The sequence below is a fragment of the Myzus persicae genome, unplaced genomic scaffold (genome assembly GCF_001856785.1).
Source record: "Myzus persicae strain clone G006 unplaced genomic scaffold, MPER_G0061.0, whole genome shotgun sequence".
Classification (NCBI taxonomy): domain Eukaryota; kingdom Metazoa; phylum Arthropoda; class Insecta; order Hemiptera; family Aphididae; genus Myzus; species Myzus persicae.
Window position 1 is genome coordinate 812,536 of NW_019104022.1, and position 18,961 is coordinate 831,496.

Sequence of the window (18,961 nt, forward strand, 5' to 3'; positions counted from 1 at the left end):
TAGTCAAGACAAATATATTTTGTACTGTTTTTATAATATTATTATTGTTCTTACGATTGAAATATCGATACTTAAATATTAGTAATGTTATTTAAATAATTAGATATTATAGCTTGTTTTTTCTTTTAAGAAAATTAAAAATGTTATTAATCGAACGATAAATCATTTCCAACGGTCGTATATACATCACTCTTAGTTTTTACACGCTCACTGGATTTCGTATATTCGGCGCGATAAAATTCGGCGTCTGAACTTTGAGTACCTAACAAATTGTTGGCGTGTCGACTGATCTGTCATGAAATCACACGAACGTTTTTGGACACGATTGCCAATAATAATAATTACCACCGTAGTTTGACGACCGTGCGTAATTATCATATACCCATCGCCGCTGTTGTTTCATTTTCCGAAATTTCTACGGTAAGTTTATACTCACACACACATTTATTTTATACATACTAATGTGTGTGTGGTGCTAAATTATCGTTTATATTATCGCCACTAAGGTTGTCGTTGATTACGGTATGGCGTGAACGTCGCCACCGCTCGGTGTTCGATACGCGCGGCTCCCCCTTGCCTCCAACCCTGGAAATTCTGTACCTAATGGTTTTCGAACACGTGAAACAGTTTTTTTTCACGTTTTTAATTCTTTTCCACGCATAACGAATCTTGCACTTTACACCGCACTACCTCGTGGCGCACACACCTTGTATGCGACCGTCAAAAAACGAAATTCAAATCATAATATTGGGTTAGTCTAAAAAATTGTTATCCATTATATCACAATATTATTGTATTGCTACAGCGCAGGCTGAAATGCCACTGGGCTCGCGTTCCGGAAATGCCAGTGGCGACTTTTACAGCGGTGGTCGTAACCGACAAATGGACGAAACGACTGGAAATCACAGCAGAGGCGTCGGTGGTGGCAGGCCTGTGAAGAAACTGGGAGTCGTGGCTAAAGCGGTTGCCGCCACCATGTCCGCCGACAGGCTGCAAGGGGTGACTCGCACCCAGAAGGACGTGAAAAACGGTAAGATTTCTTTGTTTCTAGTTCTCCCATGTAAACCTTGTAGTTTCAAAACAGACGTCCAAGTACGTTTTGACGATGCATATAGTTTGTTCTATCCATCGTATAATTTTCCAGTCATAATTATTATTATTTCATAATATATTTAAGTACAAAATAACACAATATATATATTCATATATATTATACAATATAATATTATATTGTGTAGGTTTATTATTCCTATTTTTTCGTTTTTAAAAGTAACATTGAACATTATGATACATTAATACCTATGGACTATAATCTATAATATAGATTATAATAGTATATTTATATATTATATTACTTCTATATATAAAGGAAAGTTAATCGACGCAGAGCCGAACCTATTTGAGTTATCAACTTGAAATTTTGAGGATGTCAAGTTCCACAAAGGATTTTTTTAAATTTTTATTTTAAAGGGGTGAAATCGGCAAAAATAAATTGTTTACGTACAAATTGTATATCTACATACATATTTAACAACACTGCGACCTGTGGGTTTCCATAGCGACATGCATCCATAACTTTTTGTCCGTCTAACTATATATGTGTTTGATCGGCGTGTAGATGTGAATTGTTCCTAGAAGTAAAATTCTACAATCTATCTATATCTCTCTATGTATAAAAAAATAAATCCCTATTTCCTTTAGTCGAGGCATCACGCTTATCGCTTTTCATTTAAAACAAATCAATCTATCTTCTATCTATGATGTAAAACAGTTAATTTATAATTTCTTAGCGCTCATTTCACAGTGGAATCAATCGGAAGATTAATGAAGAATTTTACAGCGAGTTTTTTGATAAGAGTTTGTTTATCAAGGTTAGTTTAAGCAACCATGCATAAAATCTTAAACAAACTTAAGTCACCCGCGGGCCGCCGTGCCATACAATATGTGACATGTGTACAGTTATAAAATTTACACGTTTATTTTAATTAATACTTAATTTTCCGAGCAATTTTCTTAATTTTTTAGCAGAACTTAATATTTATTTTATTTTTTGAGTTGCCATTGGTTAATCGGGCAGATCAGGTTAAGAATGCATTAAATTGAATTTTAGTACATTGCCTAAAAAGGTGGCTGTCACTGAGTTACACTTATCCGCCGCTCATCGTCATGTACAAAATAAAAATAATTAATGAAATTCAAATTAAACATATTATTCATATTGAAGTGTGCACCTAGCGGGGTCCAAAATCCACTACAGGTGGATAGCCTACCTGATAATATACTACTCGGTGCTCACACTATTACAAGTAAGTCTCATGTAGAGTTGGCATTTTTAACGGGCAACGGAATGCAAAGGATCAGTTTCATTTGTGAATATTAGTACTATTATTATTTTTGTTTTATTTATAATTCAGCTAATACTTAATTAAGAAATTAAGAAAAATACATTTTTTTCTTCTGTAAAACACAACAATGTATGTTGATTTAAGAATTTCATTTTGAGAAAGAAAAAACTACACACGGGCGAAGCCGGGTAATTCAGCAAATTTAACAAAAACAAATTAATTATTTATTTATTTATTTTAATGCAGTTATAGGTACTTAACGAATTATTTTTCAATTGAACTAATAAAATCTAAGATATCTAAATACATATAGAAGATCGTCCCTATTCACTCATCAACGCCCAGCCCAAACCGATGAGTCTCTATAGAGACTTGACATTTTGTACAGAGGTTTCTTAAGCAATATAAGGGTAGTAACTAGGAAAGGATTTTTCAAAATTTGACCTCTAAGGTGTTAAAGGGTGGTTTTTTATGTAGCTATATTATACATAAGCAACGTCGTGACGGGACAGCTAGTAATGTATATAATATTCTGGTAAGTATAACAGTTCAATATCCAATCTACCAATAATAAATGTTCTGTCCAATATGTGTAGATAAAAAAAGTATACTAATGTTCTAATCTTATATACAATGTCCTCAATGTCTGATTAAATGCACGTTTCTATATCTATAAATGGCTAATATATTTTATCGTTTGTGTAACAAAAATATTTGAAATTGATTAGCAAACAAAATAAAAAGGATTCGATGTGTAGAAACATAAATTATAAAAATCGTTATTACGTGTCCATCAATTACTGAACTTCTATTATTTCATTAATACTTAAGTACCTAATTTTGAATCATTATACTATAAATATTTTAAAACAATTTAATAGAACAATAAAAAAAAAATGTCCATAATGTAGATCACACTCATTGTACCACCACCACCATTTATAACTTTATAAGAACATCATTTTTTTTTTGTAGATCGCATAGTGATATTGGGTTGTTACCTATTGGGGTTGTCATAGAAAAATATTGCATGAAAAATACGTCAAAACGAGTGTATGACGTGTCTCTTTAATATTTCGTCAACATGGTATCACTTTATCAGTAATGTACTAAATGTACAATAACATATTAATATACATAATATACACAATATACATAACAACATTTTGAAACAAATCTAGTGTTTTTGGGCTAAAACTGCCTTCGGGTTTTCGCTAACTCCGCTACTCGTATACTCACATGGTGCATTATGCACGCGTATCTCCGACATTTCTATTTTGTATTATTGTCGCGTAGACGAATTTATTTATTTTCAAATACCTAGCCACGGATAGGTAGTATACCTACCAGAACGAATAAAATGTCAATGGTTTATGACGATACGGAAAATTCAATAACCTCCGGCGGCTTTATATATTGTTTACAATGTGCAGCTCGCTTATCGGCAAATAAATGAGATCTAGTTCTCCTAGTATACCTACTTATAGTGCAAAGACGAGCGCGTAAGGTGTATTCGGAGAGGGTTAAAATTGTATTCAGAGTCGTCTCGAACGTGCGTAGAGATTCAAATGCAAAACTCCTACCCGCCGTGTTATGACGCACGTACATATATCTATATGTATTATGATTGTTGCATGTCAATTCATCCGCCGACGAGACGGCTTTTGTATCGACAATAGAAGTTTTCAAACCACGTCCATTCCGCATAATATAAACCGTTTAAATGGCACGTGATTTTCAAAATTTAAGCACTATGCTGCGTTTTGCTTCCACGTCACACTGTCTTCGTTTTATATAATATATCCTCTCAATTTTTCCACCATATTTGTGATATAAGCGGATGTACACTACATAGGACATAAGTAGATGCTAATGCATTTATTGCGACATATTAAAATTACTATTTTGTTCTAATTTTTTTAGAGGTTTCTTCTGAAAATCTCAGTTCGTATTCCATTCGTACACTGAAGTTTTTCTAGCCCCGTTTGTCCATCCAAAACACTTTTCTACATCCTTGTATAGTTAAATGTACTCACAACCTAAAAAATATAATCTGCCGGGTCAAAGAGCTATTTAAAATTCATATTCTCATAGAAAACTATTACAAGTAAAAGCACATTGGAACAATGTAAAATTTTCCAATAAATAACAATTAAAAATATAGCCTACGTTTTTTTTAAAAACAAGTCAATTTTGTTGTTTATTATAATTTTGATTAGAAAAAATATTTCACTATCCTTTAATAAAATCCTCCAGACCTCCAACATATAGTTCTAAAATCAACCTTAATTTTTTTCCTATACAAACTCGCTTAAGTAACCAAGATTGTATCGTCAAGTTATTTAGTCATTATCTTTATACCTTTTTATTATTATTCTTCTTTACATTTAAAAATGTTTGAGCGTTTATTAGTACTCAATCTCTAGAACCACTTATTCAATTGGCACAAAATGTTGTACTCATGTTCCTTGAGGGTTTGGAGACTATGCTTATAGCTCCAATTTTCAACCTATATAGGTTGCTACAGAGTGGCTCACACAAGGATATCGTTTTGATCATGAGAATTGAACTTTTTTTGGGTTGATCAAAGATTTTCCTTAGAGAAATTAAAAAAATTTAGAGAGTAGTTTGAACCACGTTCGAAAATATACCAAGTGCTATCGTTCGAATTAGTTCATAAAGCGAAGTATACCGACGCCAATTGCCCCATGAACTGAAGTACACTACAATGGAGGTATAAATATTGGCTACAAGTGCAGTATTTGGTATATTTTGTTAATTTTCCATTCTAAAATCAGGTTATATAGGCATATAGCGTAATACAATAAGCTTAACAATAATATATTAAACCAATGCAAGTTTTAAGAATATTGTTACAATATCGACAGAATATATTTAAGACTCTAAAAAAATAAATATAAAATAAAATGTGTTTATACTTGACAAATAAAAAGAATAAAAATAACAATTAAATTGGATTAATGACACAAGTATAAGATACATATTAACTTGAATAACATTAGATATCTTGAAACATTATAAATTGTAATACAATTATAATAGCATTATTTTCTAAAGAACTGAAAACTATTATGTTTTGTACTTTTATAGTAGTTTTATAGTAAATGTAAGTGTTTTTTGAACACTATCGTACATCCGGAGCTTACATAATCATAGTTTAAACTTTAACAACACATTATTTCGTTTATTATGAAATTAATAAATTTAATAATAGATATTTTAAGTATATCTCTCATGACTCATACTTTTTTCAGTAATAAATTATCAAGTAAAATTATTTTTGAGAATATTAAATTTAATAAATTAATATCTCAAGAGTTTTTTTTATTTTTATATTTAGAACTGCAGTAAAAACTATTCAGCTCGACCATTAATTACAAAGAGTTATTTAATATTATATTAAAGATTAAATAATACATAACTATGGCACATATAAAAGTTAAAAGTGTATTTTATTGACAACTGAGACTAATAGAATAGCCATATATCAATATATTATATTGTTGGGAAGATATGTATTTTACATTTTTACCTATTTTTTTTGTTAGTGCCCTTGTATATTTTTGTATATACAGTGAAACCTCCCGACGGACACCTCTAAACAGCGGACGTTTTTATGGGGATGAGGACATTTTCACCATTTTTACATAGGAAAACCCCTAAATACCGGACAAAATTACGGCGACCGAGAGTGTCCGTTATTCAGAGGTTTCACTTTATATATTTTAGTTTGCAAAAGAAAATGGTATATCTTTATTTAAAAATATAAACTATTGTATAGTTGGAACACTTGGAACAGATACATAAATAGATATTATATAGCTGATGTATCAGAATAGAACTATTTTTTTTCAAACAATATTATTGAGTCTTAAGTTTACTGTTAAAAATGTATATAAATGTCATAATAAAACAATTGTTCAATGCTATACTAACATGTCATATATTATATGGACCATTTTTACATTTCTTCAATCAATCGTTATTTTGAAGGTGATTTTAAATTTTAATTTCACTTTAAATGTATTCAAAATATATACAATCACACACACACAACTATAGGTAGATATTGATTATTGGGAAAAAATGATGACTATCCTCTGACAAAACAAAACCATTACCATAATCAACATAATGGGTATATTAAATATTATTCATGAGTGATTACAATTGTATTATGAAACAACAATATTTTATAAATGTATAATTATTAATTATGCACGTCATAGTAATTAGTGATTTAGGCATCGCAGTTTGGTCCTTCGTTTACCAATTTAATAAGCTAATACAATTTACTTTATTTGGTCAATGGTGTTAGCTATTATCAATCCTTTTAGGTTTTCATAATACATACAGTCAAATATTAAGCATAACCTAACCCTACATTACTTATATCTGCAAGCTCTTATGTATTATGCATATAATTTTCATTGACATCGAGGTTTCAAAAAAAAAGTAACCTTTCTGTCACTTTTTGATTATTTTGTTTACGACACATACCTACATGCATTCTATATTATGTTCTAGTTGTTCAGTAAGACGAACAAAAACTATTTACCCTACATTTGTATATATAAGTACTTACCTATGACGTATAATATGTATATTGTAGATATGTATCGTTTGTATGACAATAATTTGCTCTGTCAGTCTAAAATTTCACTAGGATAAAAGAACATATCTATTCCTCTTTTGTGATTGTATAAAATATAAATAATATGAGATATAATGTATGAATTTCTTCATAAGATATTGTAATAAATGGCAATGTATCAATGACATAATTTGTATAAGTTTAATTAATATTATTATGAGTATAATGTACTGTATTTTATATTTGAACATAAAACATGATATCTGGAAATATTGGTGTTGTTTAAAATTTAATCCATGTCTGTCAAGTTGAATGTATTTTTTAACAAAGTTCAAAATGTCTAAAAAGTCTATTTTAGTATTTACAACTAATTTTATTGTATTCATGAATTATTTTGCTCAGAAGCTTCGAATTAATTTCAGTATATAGATGTACACAATATTTCACTAACCAGATCATGTTCTTCAAGAACAGGCCATACCCTTTTCTGCTATTTTAATTATTATTAATCGTTTTATCCCTTGCAAATACAAAATACTTGTATGTGCTGTGTAAGTGTGTAACAAAGATTTTTGACTTTAACCCCCCCCCCCTTTTATTTCTGCGGGGATCATATGTTCTTAAATATTTAAAAATTTTAAATCAATATTTTTTTTTTCATTTTATACATTTATGTATGTTTATTTGTGATTTTTGGTTATTACAGTAATTAGTGACACGCGTTCAACTATACAAGTTTTGTTTTATTTTATGTATATTTTATAAATGTGATATCTTGAAATATTGGTATCGCTTAAGATTTAAAACTATGTCCAAGTTGAATTAATTTCTTAACCGAGTTTATCTGTTTATAAATTCTGTTTTAGTAGTCAACTGTTTACAAATCTTTATATTTATGAATCAACCATCTACATAAATATTATATGTCACATTACTGTTCATAAAGTAATTCATTTTGCTGAAGTACCTATTCGCATTTTTAAACCCACCCCCATCTGTCACATTATATTAAAATATATATTTTTAAATAGTGTGCAACACGTATGGTAGAATTACCACGATCAATTGTATTTCAGTGTTTAAAATTTATTTATACGCAGTGCGTAAATCTTACCTTAAAATAGGTACTATATAATATATATTAGTGCCTTCACTTTTCATGTAATGTGTATAACACAGCGCCAGTTTTTGTATAATAATATAATACATTAATACTTATATAGGTAGAACAGGTAGGTGATGAATTACGTGAAGTTACTAACAAATTCCCTACACCAAAATGACTCGTGGTAAACGAAGCTTACAATACGGACAATTTGTTATTTGTACTACCTACTTTTAATTATTAACCGCATACATTTATTATAATTAAATACGTATATGTTATGTCTAAGATTTTACATATCTACCTTTAAATATATTTTTTTATAACAATAAATTCCTATTTTTATTTTTTATTTTTTATTTTATATATAAATATTCATAAATTACTAGATTTAAAAACATTTTTTTTTTGAAAGTTAAACTTAAGAGTACCCATTAACATGATTCACTAGAAAGTATATTATATATTTTCAAGCTGTTAATAAATTACTATTTAATATTTAAAACAAGGTTGGCACAGAAAATCCCAGTCCAATAAAACACGGGCAACTTTAAGCTCCCGCAGTTTTTTGAGAAACCCTTATAAATATATATAGTAACTATATAACTATCATACTGCTTTTCAAAGATAAACTCATCCATAATTACATACAAATAAATAAAAACCCTTATGTAAAAGTTTGAGTTGTATAGTAATTAATAATTTATTCGTTTTGGTTTAAAGCGACATGATGTCTAGACATTTTCTGTCCTCATATATTTTAATCTAACAAGTCGCTGTCGGCTATTATTAATTGTCTACTTACAGAAAATATTTCATTTTTTCATTTAATTTATGTTTTTAAAAACAGTTGTAATAATATAAGCAATCAATAATCACTAAGTATTTATAATTTGCGAATGTGCATAGTTCACCTTAATTTATAGATCTTTTCAAGTGTCTAAAACGAACATTGATAATTTATTTAAATACCCAAATTTCTTATTGTAATTACAATTCAGCTTAGTTTAAGTAGATTAATTATCATCATTAAACATAAGCAAATCGTCCAGTTGAAATTGTTGTTCTGTTTCGGGTTATTATGTTGACAAAGTGTTATTATTATCCAAGCCATTGACTCGAGAGTAAAAATATAATTTATTCAAATTATTTTTCCATTTATTATACTCTCCGCAGATATTTAATATTATACAATTGTATAGTTTGCTTAAAAACACTATTCGTATAGTTGAATAAAAACGTTGTTAAAAAAATATTTACATATTTGACGTACAAATATTTAACAGCTATGCAGACAGAAAAAATATTATTGTATATCTTCCAATTAATAATTAATGTGCATACAATTTTATAGGAAACACAAAAAAAATCCTATTAAATATTTATTTCATATAATTGTAGTGACCAAACCATAAGAGGAAATAATAATATGTTTTCTTTAAAATGTAATATTATTATATTAAACAACAGCTGTATTACCAGTTAACAATAATAAATAGTGACTTGTGATTATTGGCAGTGTGTAGTAAAAAAGATTCCACATTAACCGCGATGATTGAAGTTTGCTAGAATAAATTATGTTATATATTTTATACCTAAAAATTAAAATTCTCAAATTTCAATATCTTTGCTTTCATCGAATTGGTCACTTCCTACAACACATATGGTTAGATATAAATATATAATACGTATAAAAAAATATAATAAATATATAATAATAATGATAATACTTAAACTATTTTTAAAAAAACTTTAAGTTAAAATGTTTTAAATTGTAATGTATTTTAGAAACACCAATAACATTTGCTGTTCAGTCGTATATATAAATAATAAAATAACATATAAAGGCAAATACATAATTCAATAATAAAATCAATGCTAAACATAATTAATTAAATTATGGATGTATTAGTTTAATTTTTAATCATGGTGTTTATGAACAATTTCACAAATCTAATTTTTTATCGTAAAATTGAATTTATTTTAATATAAATTTTGAACAATAAATATAATATTTTTAAAATTCAATCTCCCATTTTGTCCTCCTCCAACATACAAGATCATTTCTTCTCCCTTGAATCGTGGTACGAAACAAGGGGAGTAAAAATGAATGAAACCAAATCCATCCACGGTACCTTTGCACTTCGTCACGGAGTATGCCCAACACTTTACCTCAATAATCAATCACTTCCCCCTGCGCAGTGCATACGTTACCTTGGTATCCTTATTGTCATTGACCGCCATCTCACCTGGAAACCTCACATAATTAGCAAAACCCGTACACTTAATGACCGCTTCCGACTCCTTCGTTCACTTCTAACATCAAAGCACATGAAACTCTCCAATAAGCTCCTGCTTTACAAACTCCTTCCCCGACCCATCTGGACTTATGGGATTCAACTATGGGGCGCTGCCAAAATTTCCAACATCAACCGCATTCAAAGATTTCAATCCAAAACTCTACGTACAATTCTAAAAGCGCCATTCTATGTCTCTAATCACACCCTCCATTCTAATCTCAAAATACCATTTGTATCTGAACTAGCCAAAACTCACTATAAACGTTTCAATAGCTGCCTAGCCCACCATAAGAATCCGTTAATCTCCGATCATTCATCTGCTTCTATCCCAGGTAGTCCAGTTAAAATACCTAAAATATAGTGGTGTCGTGACCTGCTAGCCTAATTTAGTCCTACTTATGTCGTAGTACCTCCGCTGGGAGGCCTCTACATTCGGTCTATTAGGTTATTTATTTTTATTTTATTTTTTCTTTTAACTAATTCATCAATTGTTCTTATTGTTCTGTTTTATATTGTAATAGATTGAATACAAAATCCTTAAATAACAAAAAAAAAAAAATTCAATCATAGAGTTTTTTGCCAGACACCATATGTTGAAGAAGACCATCCATTCACGATCACGGAACTTTGGGTAGAATAATTATTATTATTCTTAGTAGGTACCTAAATAGTAATAATAATGAACTCGGGTGTAATATTAATATTTTAAAACTTATTTAAAGGGAAATAAAAAAGCCAGTAAAAAGTTAACCATAGTGAGAAGTCTTAAAAAAAGGAAATTGCAAAAAAATGCGAGGCGTAAGAGATAAAATAATCATGACAAAAAAATTAGTTTTTTTCCAATAGGTAGCAAGGTAGCTCTTTAGAATCCATTATAATATATTAACGGAAATCGTGAATCCTGATAAAATTATGTATACTAAATTTTTTTTATTTGAAACTATATAGGTAAATTATTCATCATTTATTTACTTTTTTTTCAATTATTTTTCATGGTTTGAAAATCGTAAACGATGGATGTAATTACGTAGGCAAACAACAATCACGCTTCGGACAACTTTGCAACTTCATATTTTATGCGTACAATTATTATATTTTTTTGTATATAATATTATAATATAAAATACTCGATTGTACATAACGATGTAATAGATGAAAATCGAATAACAGATAAAGGTAATTTTTTTTTTCATTATTTATTTAAGGTTTATTATTTTTACTGTCGTTTTGTTTTGTTGGGATCTCGTCAACCGGTACTACTCAACACTGATTATGTTGAGTGAATTTTTTTTTTGTTCCTTTCTCCACCGAGACCTTCAAATACTATATAATACAAGCTAGGTATATAGCCGCGTTTCCGTGGGCCGACAAACGACGATCGATCAAATAACGAAATATCCCCATACTTTTTTTCTTTTCTTTTAACGACGTCTACTCTCTATATACACATAATATTATATAATATTTTCTTTATATTATTATTATTATACTATCGGAAGCACTGTTACGTGCGGGAGCGCGCGCACATACTCTACCCCTTTTGCAGTCTTCGTAAATAATTATTCATTGTGTCAAACGTACACACACACACACACACACACACACACACACACACTGTAATAATACGATGCACATCGCAGTCGAAGGCCAATAACTCCGATATGATGTTTGAACTTGAGTTCGGCCAGTCATTGTTCGGGTAGGCGTAGGCGGCACCATGTATAATATATGCATTATACACTATATATTATATATGTATAGGTACCGACTATCACCCTTCGCATATAGGGTTGTTCGCGGTACCTCCACCGTGGATATATTATAATATTATTATGCATTATACACACATATATCTTTACAAACACCGATAAGGTCGTGCGAATGGGTGACGGAGGTTGATGGCGTCGTCGCAATAATGACGGGGGGCGGTGGCGCTCGTTCGTTTCCTCGTCCGATTTAAAATTTCCCGCCGCGTACCAAATACAAGTTTCATTATTTAAAAAATAAAAACCAAAAATAAAGCACAGCAATCACACGTCTAGGGGTGATTACGAAGGCGACGACTACCACTCTGTTTCATACCGACGACGGCAATTATCGCGTGTGCGTGTCGGTGGCGTGCTCGTAAAACAATATTCTATCGGTGATGTACATAATATTGTTTTATTAAATATATTTCATTATCGGGACGGCGGCACACAACCAGCGATCGAGGAGCCATAAATATTATTATTATTATAATACCGATAAGTAGGTAGTGCAACACCTATAATACACGCGGAACCGCCGCCGGCGGACGGGCCTCGAGCGTGTTATTATAAGCCGACACTATATTTTTGAGACTTTCGATGAAAATCCTATTATAACCGTACGCGTTCGAAGACGTAGTTATTGTAGTTATTGTTACTTCATTTTACCCGCGTATAATATATTATAATAATCGTGCGAGACAATATACCGACAACTGTTGTCGGTTGCGTTGTCTTTGTCGTCGCTCGTGTTGGTGTTATTATTATTGTTATTATTATGTCAGGTTCGTCGGCGATAAGATGATGCGGGAGTGTCGGACTTCCGACGTTTCGTGTCGATTACAAAACGTTTTGCCGCTAAACGCCATCATGTATACGGCACACAGGCGGACAGGTAACTTTTTCGTTTGTCATATTATTACCGGCTAATACCTATAAATTAAAATGCTGATATTTTGCCTTTTGGTATCTGTTATAAGGACAACTGTAGTCCACTTGGATGAATCGAACCTTGAATTCTGTACTGTTTGAGTGAATTTTTATAATACACTATTTGGACGAATACCGTTTGAGTGACAACATTTCTCTATCCTCCTCTCCCATTTGGACAGACTACGATTATCAGTATTGGGGTACTATTATAAAAAGTTTATTTGATCCGCTATACTTAAAGTTGTCGATTCCAATATTATCGATTTAATATATCCGGGTCATAAAATGTAATTAAAATAACAACAGTTTTTTGTTTTAAAATACTTTTAACACTAACGAGAAAATTTGGTTGACACTGTTGACATATCATTGACGATGAAAAGTCAACTATCAGTTATCAAATGCAAGATTCAAACGCCACTTAAATAGACCAATATTCGTCGACAATTTTTTTTTATATTTACATAATAATAATATTTATATTTTTTCACAATTATACGTGTTTTCACAGAGTGAATAATCGAGTTTTATTTATAGTTTTGATAGGACCTAGTAACTTAAATAGCCCAAATGGTTTATTTTATTCACTCAAACAGTATATTCATTTTCATGTAAAAAAGTTTAGGCTTCGCCCATATGTGAAATTACCAGGGTCTATAATATAGGAATTAATATGTATTGTAAGTGTAACTATTTAGTATTTTATATAGGTAAGTCGTAAGTATTGCTTAAATAAATTTGTACTACATTATGATATTTCCGTGTATACTATGTATATGAATAAAGTTGAGAAAGAACATCAAATATTAAAAATATTTAGTCTAGTCAAACTTCGTAAGCGTATTTGACCATGGAGTTAGTTCGATTAGAATTTAGATGAGAATATTATAATATTTTAACTTTTTCAAATATATTCATGTTCAATCAACACAGTTGAAAAAATATTATCAATTTTAATATAATGCAGTTTCCAACACTTTTTTATGTATCGAATACATTTTTAATATATATATTATTCAAAATAGGTATAATATACGTTACGAAATATCAGCTGCTTACGTCTTATTGTTAGTTAGGTATACGTATAACCTACAGGCTACAGGTACCTCTACATAGTTTACTTATTAGGTAGTCGTTCATTATTGCAATGCAGTCTGTTATAAAGATAAAGAACACGCCCGCCACAAATAAATCAATACAATAATAGGAGACGAATAAAATAATGACTATTTCAAATAATTGTGTAGGATATAGTTAAAATATCTCGTATTCATTCGTTGAAAAATAATTCAAAATTTGCGTGACATAATTTAAATAATTGCGTGTAAATTACTATTACCATCACGTCAGTGCCATTCAAAATTACTATTGACTCATAGTTAAGAACAATAAAACTGCCAATTTCAATTTTGACTAAATGATTTAACTGGTTATTTGTTTTAACTGTGAATGAGGTTCATTACTATTCAATATTATGATGAATGGTAATTACATTGGAAGTGTAAATCTGTTCTTTGCCTTCAGAGGAACAAAAAAGAACCTCAGTGGCTACCTAAAATAATACTTTTCTATTGTAATGTATAACATAGGGTATAATATCGTATAGAATATAATAACCTGTAAACCAGATACAAACGATTATTATATTATATTATAATTGAGTAGAAGAAATGTTTTCCAAAATATTTCGAGTTAACGTCAAAAAATATCAATAGTTATTTCTTTGAATTTTATACCTAAGAAATAAATTAAATTAATTTTTTTCAATTCAAACAGAAACCTAAAAAAAATATAACATTAAAAAAAGCAGGTAAGTGGATGTTCCTCTGCTGTATAGACGTACAGTATGTTGCAAGTGACACTACGACGGATGGTGTTAAATTTGAATTCAATGACATCAAATCATTGTATACGAAAAAACATTCTGTGCGAAGAGTGAAAACGGTCTGTCAACCTATAGCATTACTTAGTAATTTAGTTTATTTTTAAATATTTAAAAAAATAAACCAAAAATTATTGAAAATGTCCGTAAACAGCTAAAAACGAGTGAAAACATTTTTTGAATTTTATCAAGTATATAAATTGATAGAATAAGCATATGGTGTAAAAATGTCAAATACCTGCAGTTATTTGTTTTTGAATTACAACAATATAAGAAACATGAGAAATCTAATGAATGTTGTAAAAATATCGACTTCAAACGGTCATAATAAATTCATTTTATTTTTCGGGTGGAAATTATTTTTGTTTTTTAAAGATAGACAAGCTTATAAAGAATCTTGTATCAAATTTTAAAATCTTAGATACAAAAAGAAAATTTTTTATGAATTTCTTACTCAATATAATTTGAGAATTTTCATGATTTTTACAAATTTTTTCAAAATTCAAAATTCAAACGCTCATAAAAGATTATTGTGGATTTGCCCTCAACTTTTATTATTTTTTAATTTCCACTAACAACAACTGACAAGGAACCTTGTACTACATTTTCAAGTTTACAAAGTGTTTACGATATTTGATTTTAAAGACTAAGTCTTGAAAATTAAATATAAGATTAATCATTAGTTATTTTTACAGAAATTAAAAAAAAAATGTACCAAGTCTATCTACTTAAAGCAAGTTTAAGCGATGTAGAGTTTTGAAGTTTTGAAGTTCAAATGTTGTTGACATTATATTATACTATGTTCAAACGTATAATAATTACAAACTGTACTTGAATGCTTGTTTGTAATTACTGTGGTTAACCGTGAATAGATAAATCGTCAATAATTGATGATACTTCGAGTATAAGAAGAATTTAAAATGCCGATCTAACTCATTTCAAAAATACATCGTTAACTCAACCAAACTAAAATATATTATATTTACACATAAAATTAAATGTTTAAGGACTTCAGGTACTTAAAAAAACTTAAAAACTTCTTGTATATTTCATTAACTGATGTGAGTGTTACCTAAATATTTTCCACTTATAAAATGTTATAAAAATGATACTACCTATTGCTTTTGCGGTATAAATCATCTATCCTATTATAGTATAGACTATAGAGTGCTGAATATGGATAAGTATGATAACTGATAAATACGGAAAAAAAAAGTTTAGTTATATTTTACTGTGAATTATTGTTCACATATTTTTTCATGTTTTATATGATTTGAAAAACTCGATTTGTATCAAATAATGTTTATTATAATAGTTGGGTTGCATAACATAAAATCCTTTGTTTTTTATTTGTCTAAAGTTAATAATAGTTTCAAAAGTTTGTGTACCCTGTGGTAAGTTCGGTGCATTTGTTTTTTAAATGATGTGGTAGTTCGTGCTTCCAACGAAATTGTATAATGTTAAGCCACTATAAAAAGCATTTTTTTTAAAAACAAAATAAAACAATATGCAATCGATAGCACAATTTTGACAATTTTTGTTTGGTAAATATAAATAATTCTAATGCGTGTTACGTTTCAAATCGAACCAATCTTAAAACAATCCATAACAACGGACAATAGTGAAACTATAATAATAAATATAACATATTATATTCTCATGCAATACTTATAGTAAATATTATTCTAATACTGTTTAAGGTCACAAATATTGTTATTTCATTTTGATTAAATAAATTATATTTTGTTAGCCGTGAGCATGAAATGTTTATACGATATTTACCTGGGAGAGTTTTGTTTTCATTTATTTGTAACTCTTAAATAATATCTTCTTCTTTTTTTCAGCTTCTGTAGGCTAAGGCCCATCACTGCTCCACATACCCTCCTCCATTCCTCTCTATCCCTTGTCAATTCCTCCGGGTTATCAACTCCAAGTATCCCGCAATTCTGGTTGGGTTCATCTTTCCACCTTTTCTTTGGCTTGCTCAGTGGTATCTTACCTTCTGCAGGTTTCCCGCCATGATATATCACTCGATCTCCATATACGTTTCTGAACCATCTCATTTTTTTGTTTTAAGAATTTGTATGATGTCCTCTTCTTCACACAGGTCTTTAATTTCCTTATTGGATCTTATTTTATAATCACCTGTTTGATCATTTTTTTGTACCAAAAACGCTCCCTAGGAATTTTCCCTCTTAAACTTCTAGTTTTCTAGCATGTGTATAGAACTGCCGGTATTATAAAAATCTTGTAAAAACGCATTTTTGATTATTTGATAATAACTTAGACCTGAAGGATTTCTGTGGCATGAAATAGCACCTGTTCCGGCTTTTATCTTCAGATTTATTTCTTCGTGGTAATTATTGCGGCTATTCATGTCGACTCCCAGATATTTAGAACTTTCTACTTTTTCAAAAGAATAATTTTGTATCTCCAAACTTCTATTTTGGACCTTAAATAATATGAAATGAATATTTATATTTTAAATTATATGACAATATTTTTACTCACAAATCATAATATTATGAACTCATTACATGCTTGTGTTAGTAATAATAATAAAAATAATGATTGTTTATTTATTTGTTGTGAATTTTATAAAAGTAAATCTACCCTCCGCTTTTTATTTGATAATTGCATAACAATTAATCAAGGACTCATTCTGGGCTAATAATTTGTATTGTAAAATAGTAAATACATCGACAATATAGCTTATTAATTGGTTGATATATTATATTAGAATTTACCAATATTCAAATTTAAGCTTGAACTACAATAATAAATAAGTATTCAATATTTAAAATAATTGTCAAACTATGTTTAGTAAAAATAAAAAGGTGGGCAAGTGGGGACTACTCTGCTGTACAGTAGGATTTGAGTCGGTCACTGTACTGAATTCAATTTGAATTCAATGATCAAGCAATTCAACAACGAGTCTGATACTTTATCGATTCTATATTACTTAGGTGGTAAATACCCAAGTCCCAAATTGTATGATATCATTGCTTTTAAATTAATCTATTTTATTGGTATAGTAGAATTTAGAAGGTTGAATTATTTTTTCCTGTAACATTGCATTTGAAAATTGCATTGTGCGCTTAAAATATAACAACACATTTTGAGAATTTCAAATACCAACAAAAATTATTTTGAAATTAAAACAAAATAAATAGAATCGTTATTCTTTGTTTGAATATCTAATTTTGTTCGAATTCGAACTTTAAATGTCTGTAAAAATGTATGTTTGTATCATATTTTTTTGTTTATTTTGGTTCTAGACTAGTACGAGAAGCATTGTATTAAAATTCAAGCCTTAGCTATAAAAACATAGACAAGTGATGAAACGCCTGTGCTGTACAGTATCCAATTTTCGAGCATGTCATTGTTATGGATGTGTTATATTTGAATCCAATGATAAACCATTGCATACAAAAAACTATTCTGAGCGGGGTCGTGGTTTCATCCTAGCATACTCTCGTATAAATAATCAAATTTATTAATTAAAAAAAAAAATAAAAATCGAGTATTAAATTAAAAATAGTAAAATTTTTAGTAAACTTTTTTTGATAAAGGTAGAAAAACTTGTTGTTAATCTTCTATTAAGATTTCCGGGGTTCGCTATGAAAAACACATTTGTTATGAATTTCCAACTGAAAAATAATTAAAAAAATTTAAAAAAATTGCTCATGACTATAAATAGAGCAAAAAGAGTCAAAACAGTTTGAACATTTTACCGTATACGGTAAATGATAACTATATTAATATTTAGTAATATATTAATAAAGTAATTTTTGTTGCAACGCGCACCGTCGCCGGTTCGAACATCGGTCACGGGAGGCACTTCTCTCCGGGCAGTCACGGTGTCCGGTGAGAGAGGCCGCCATCCCCCAACCGGGCATGGAAGAAACCTACTGGTGCCCACTAGAAATTCTGCCAAACAAACACACACGTGTTCCGTAACCCTACAGTTCCAAAAACCCTACAGTTCCAAAACCCTACAGTACCACAACCTACAGCTAACAGCCTCAGATGT

At 29.6% G+C, this 18,961-nt stretch overlaps 1 protein-coding gene across 1 annotated transcript in view; it reads left to right on the forward strand.

Annotated features, from left to right (window-relative positions):
• Positions 1–342: 342 nt before the first annotated feature.
• The window catches only part of LOC111037727 (inactive ubiquitin carboxyl-terminal hydrolase MINDY-4B), a gene marked incomplete at its 3' end in the record, with an annotated part of 39,805 nt that continues 21,186 nt past the window's right edge, over positions 343–18,961 (forward strand). The window contains exons 1-2 of the mRNA XM_022320456.1: positions 343–751; positions 806–1,030. Coding sequence (XP_022176148.1) covers positions 712–751; positions 806–1,030 — 265 coding nt within the window. The remainder of the gene's footprint in view (positions 752–805; positions 1,031–18,961) is intronic.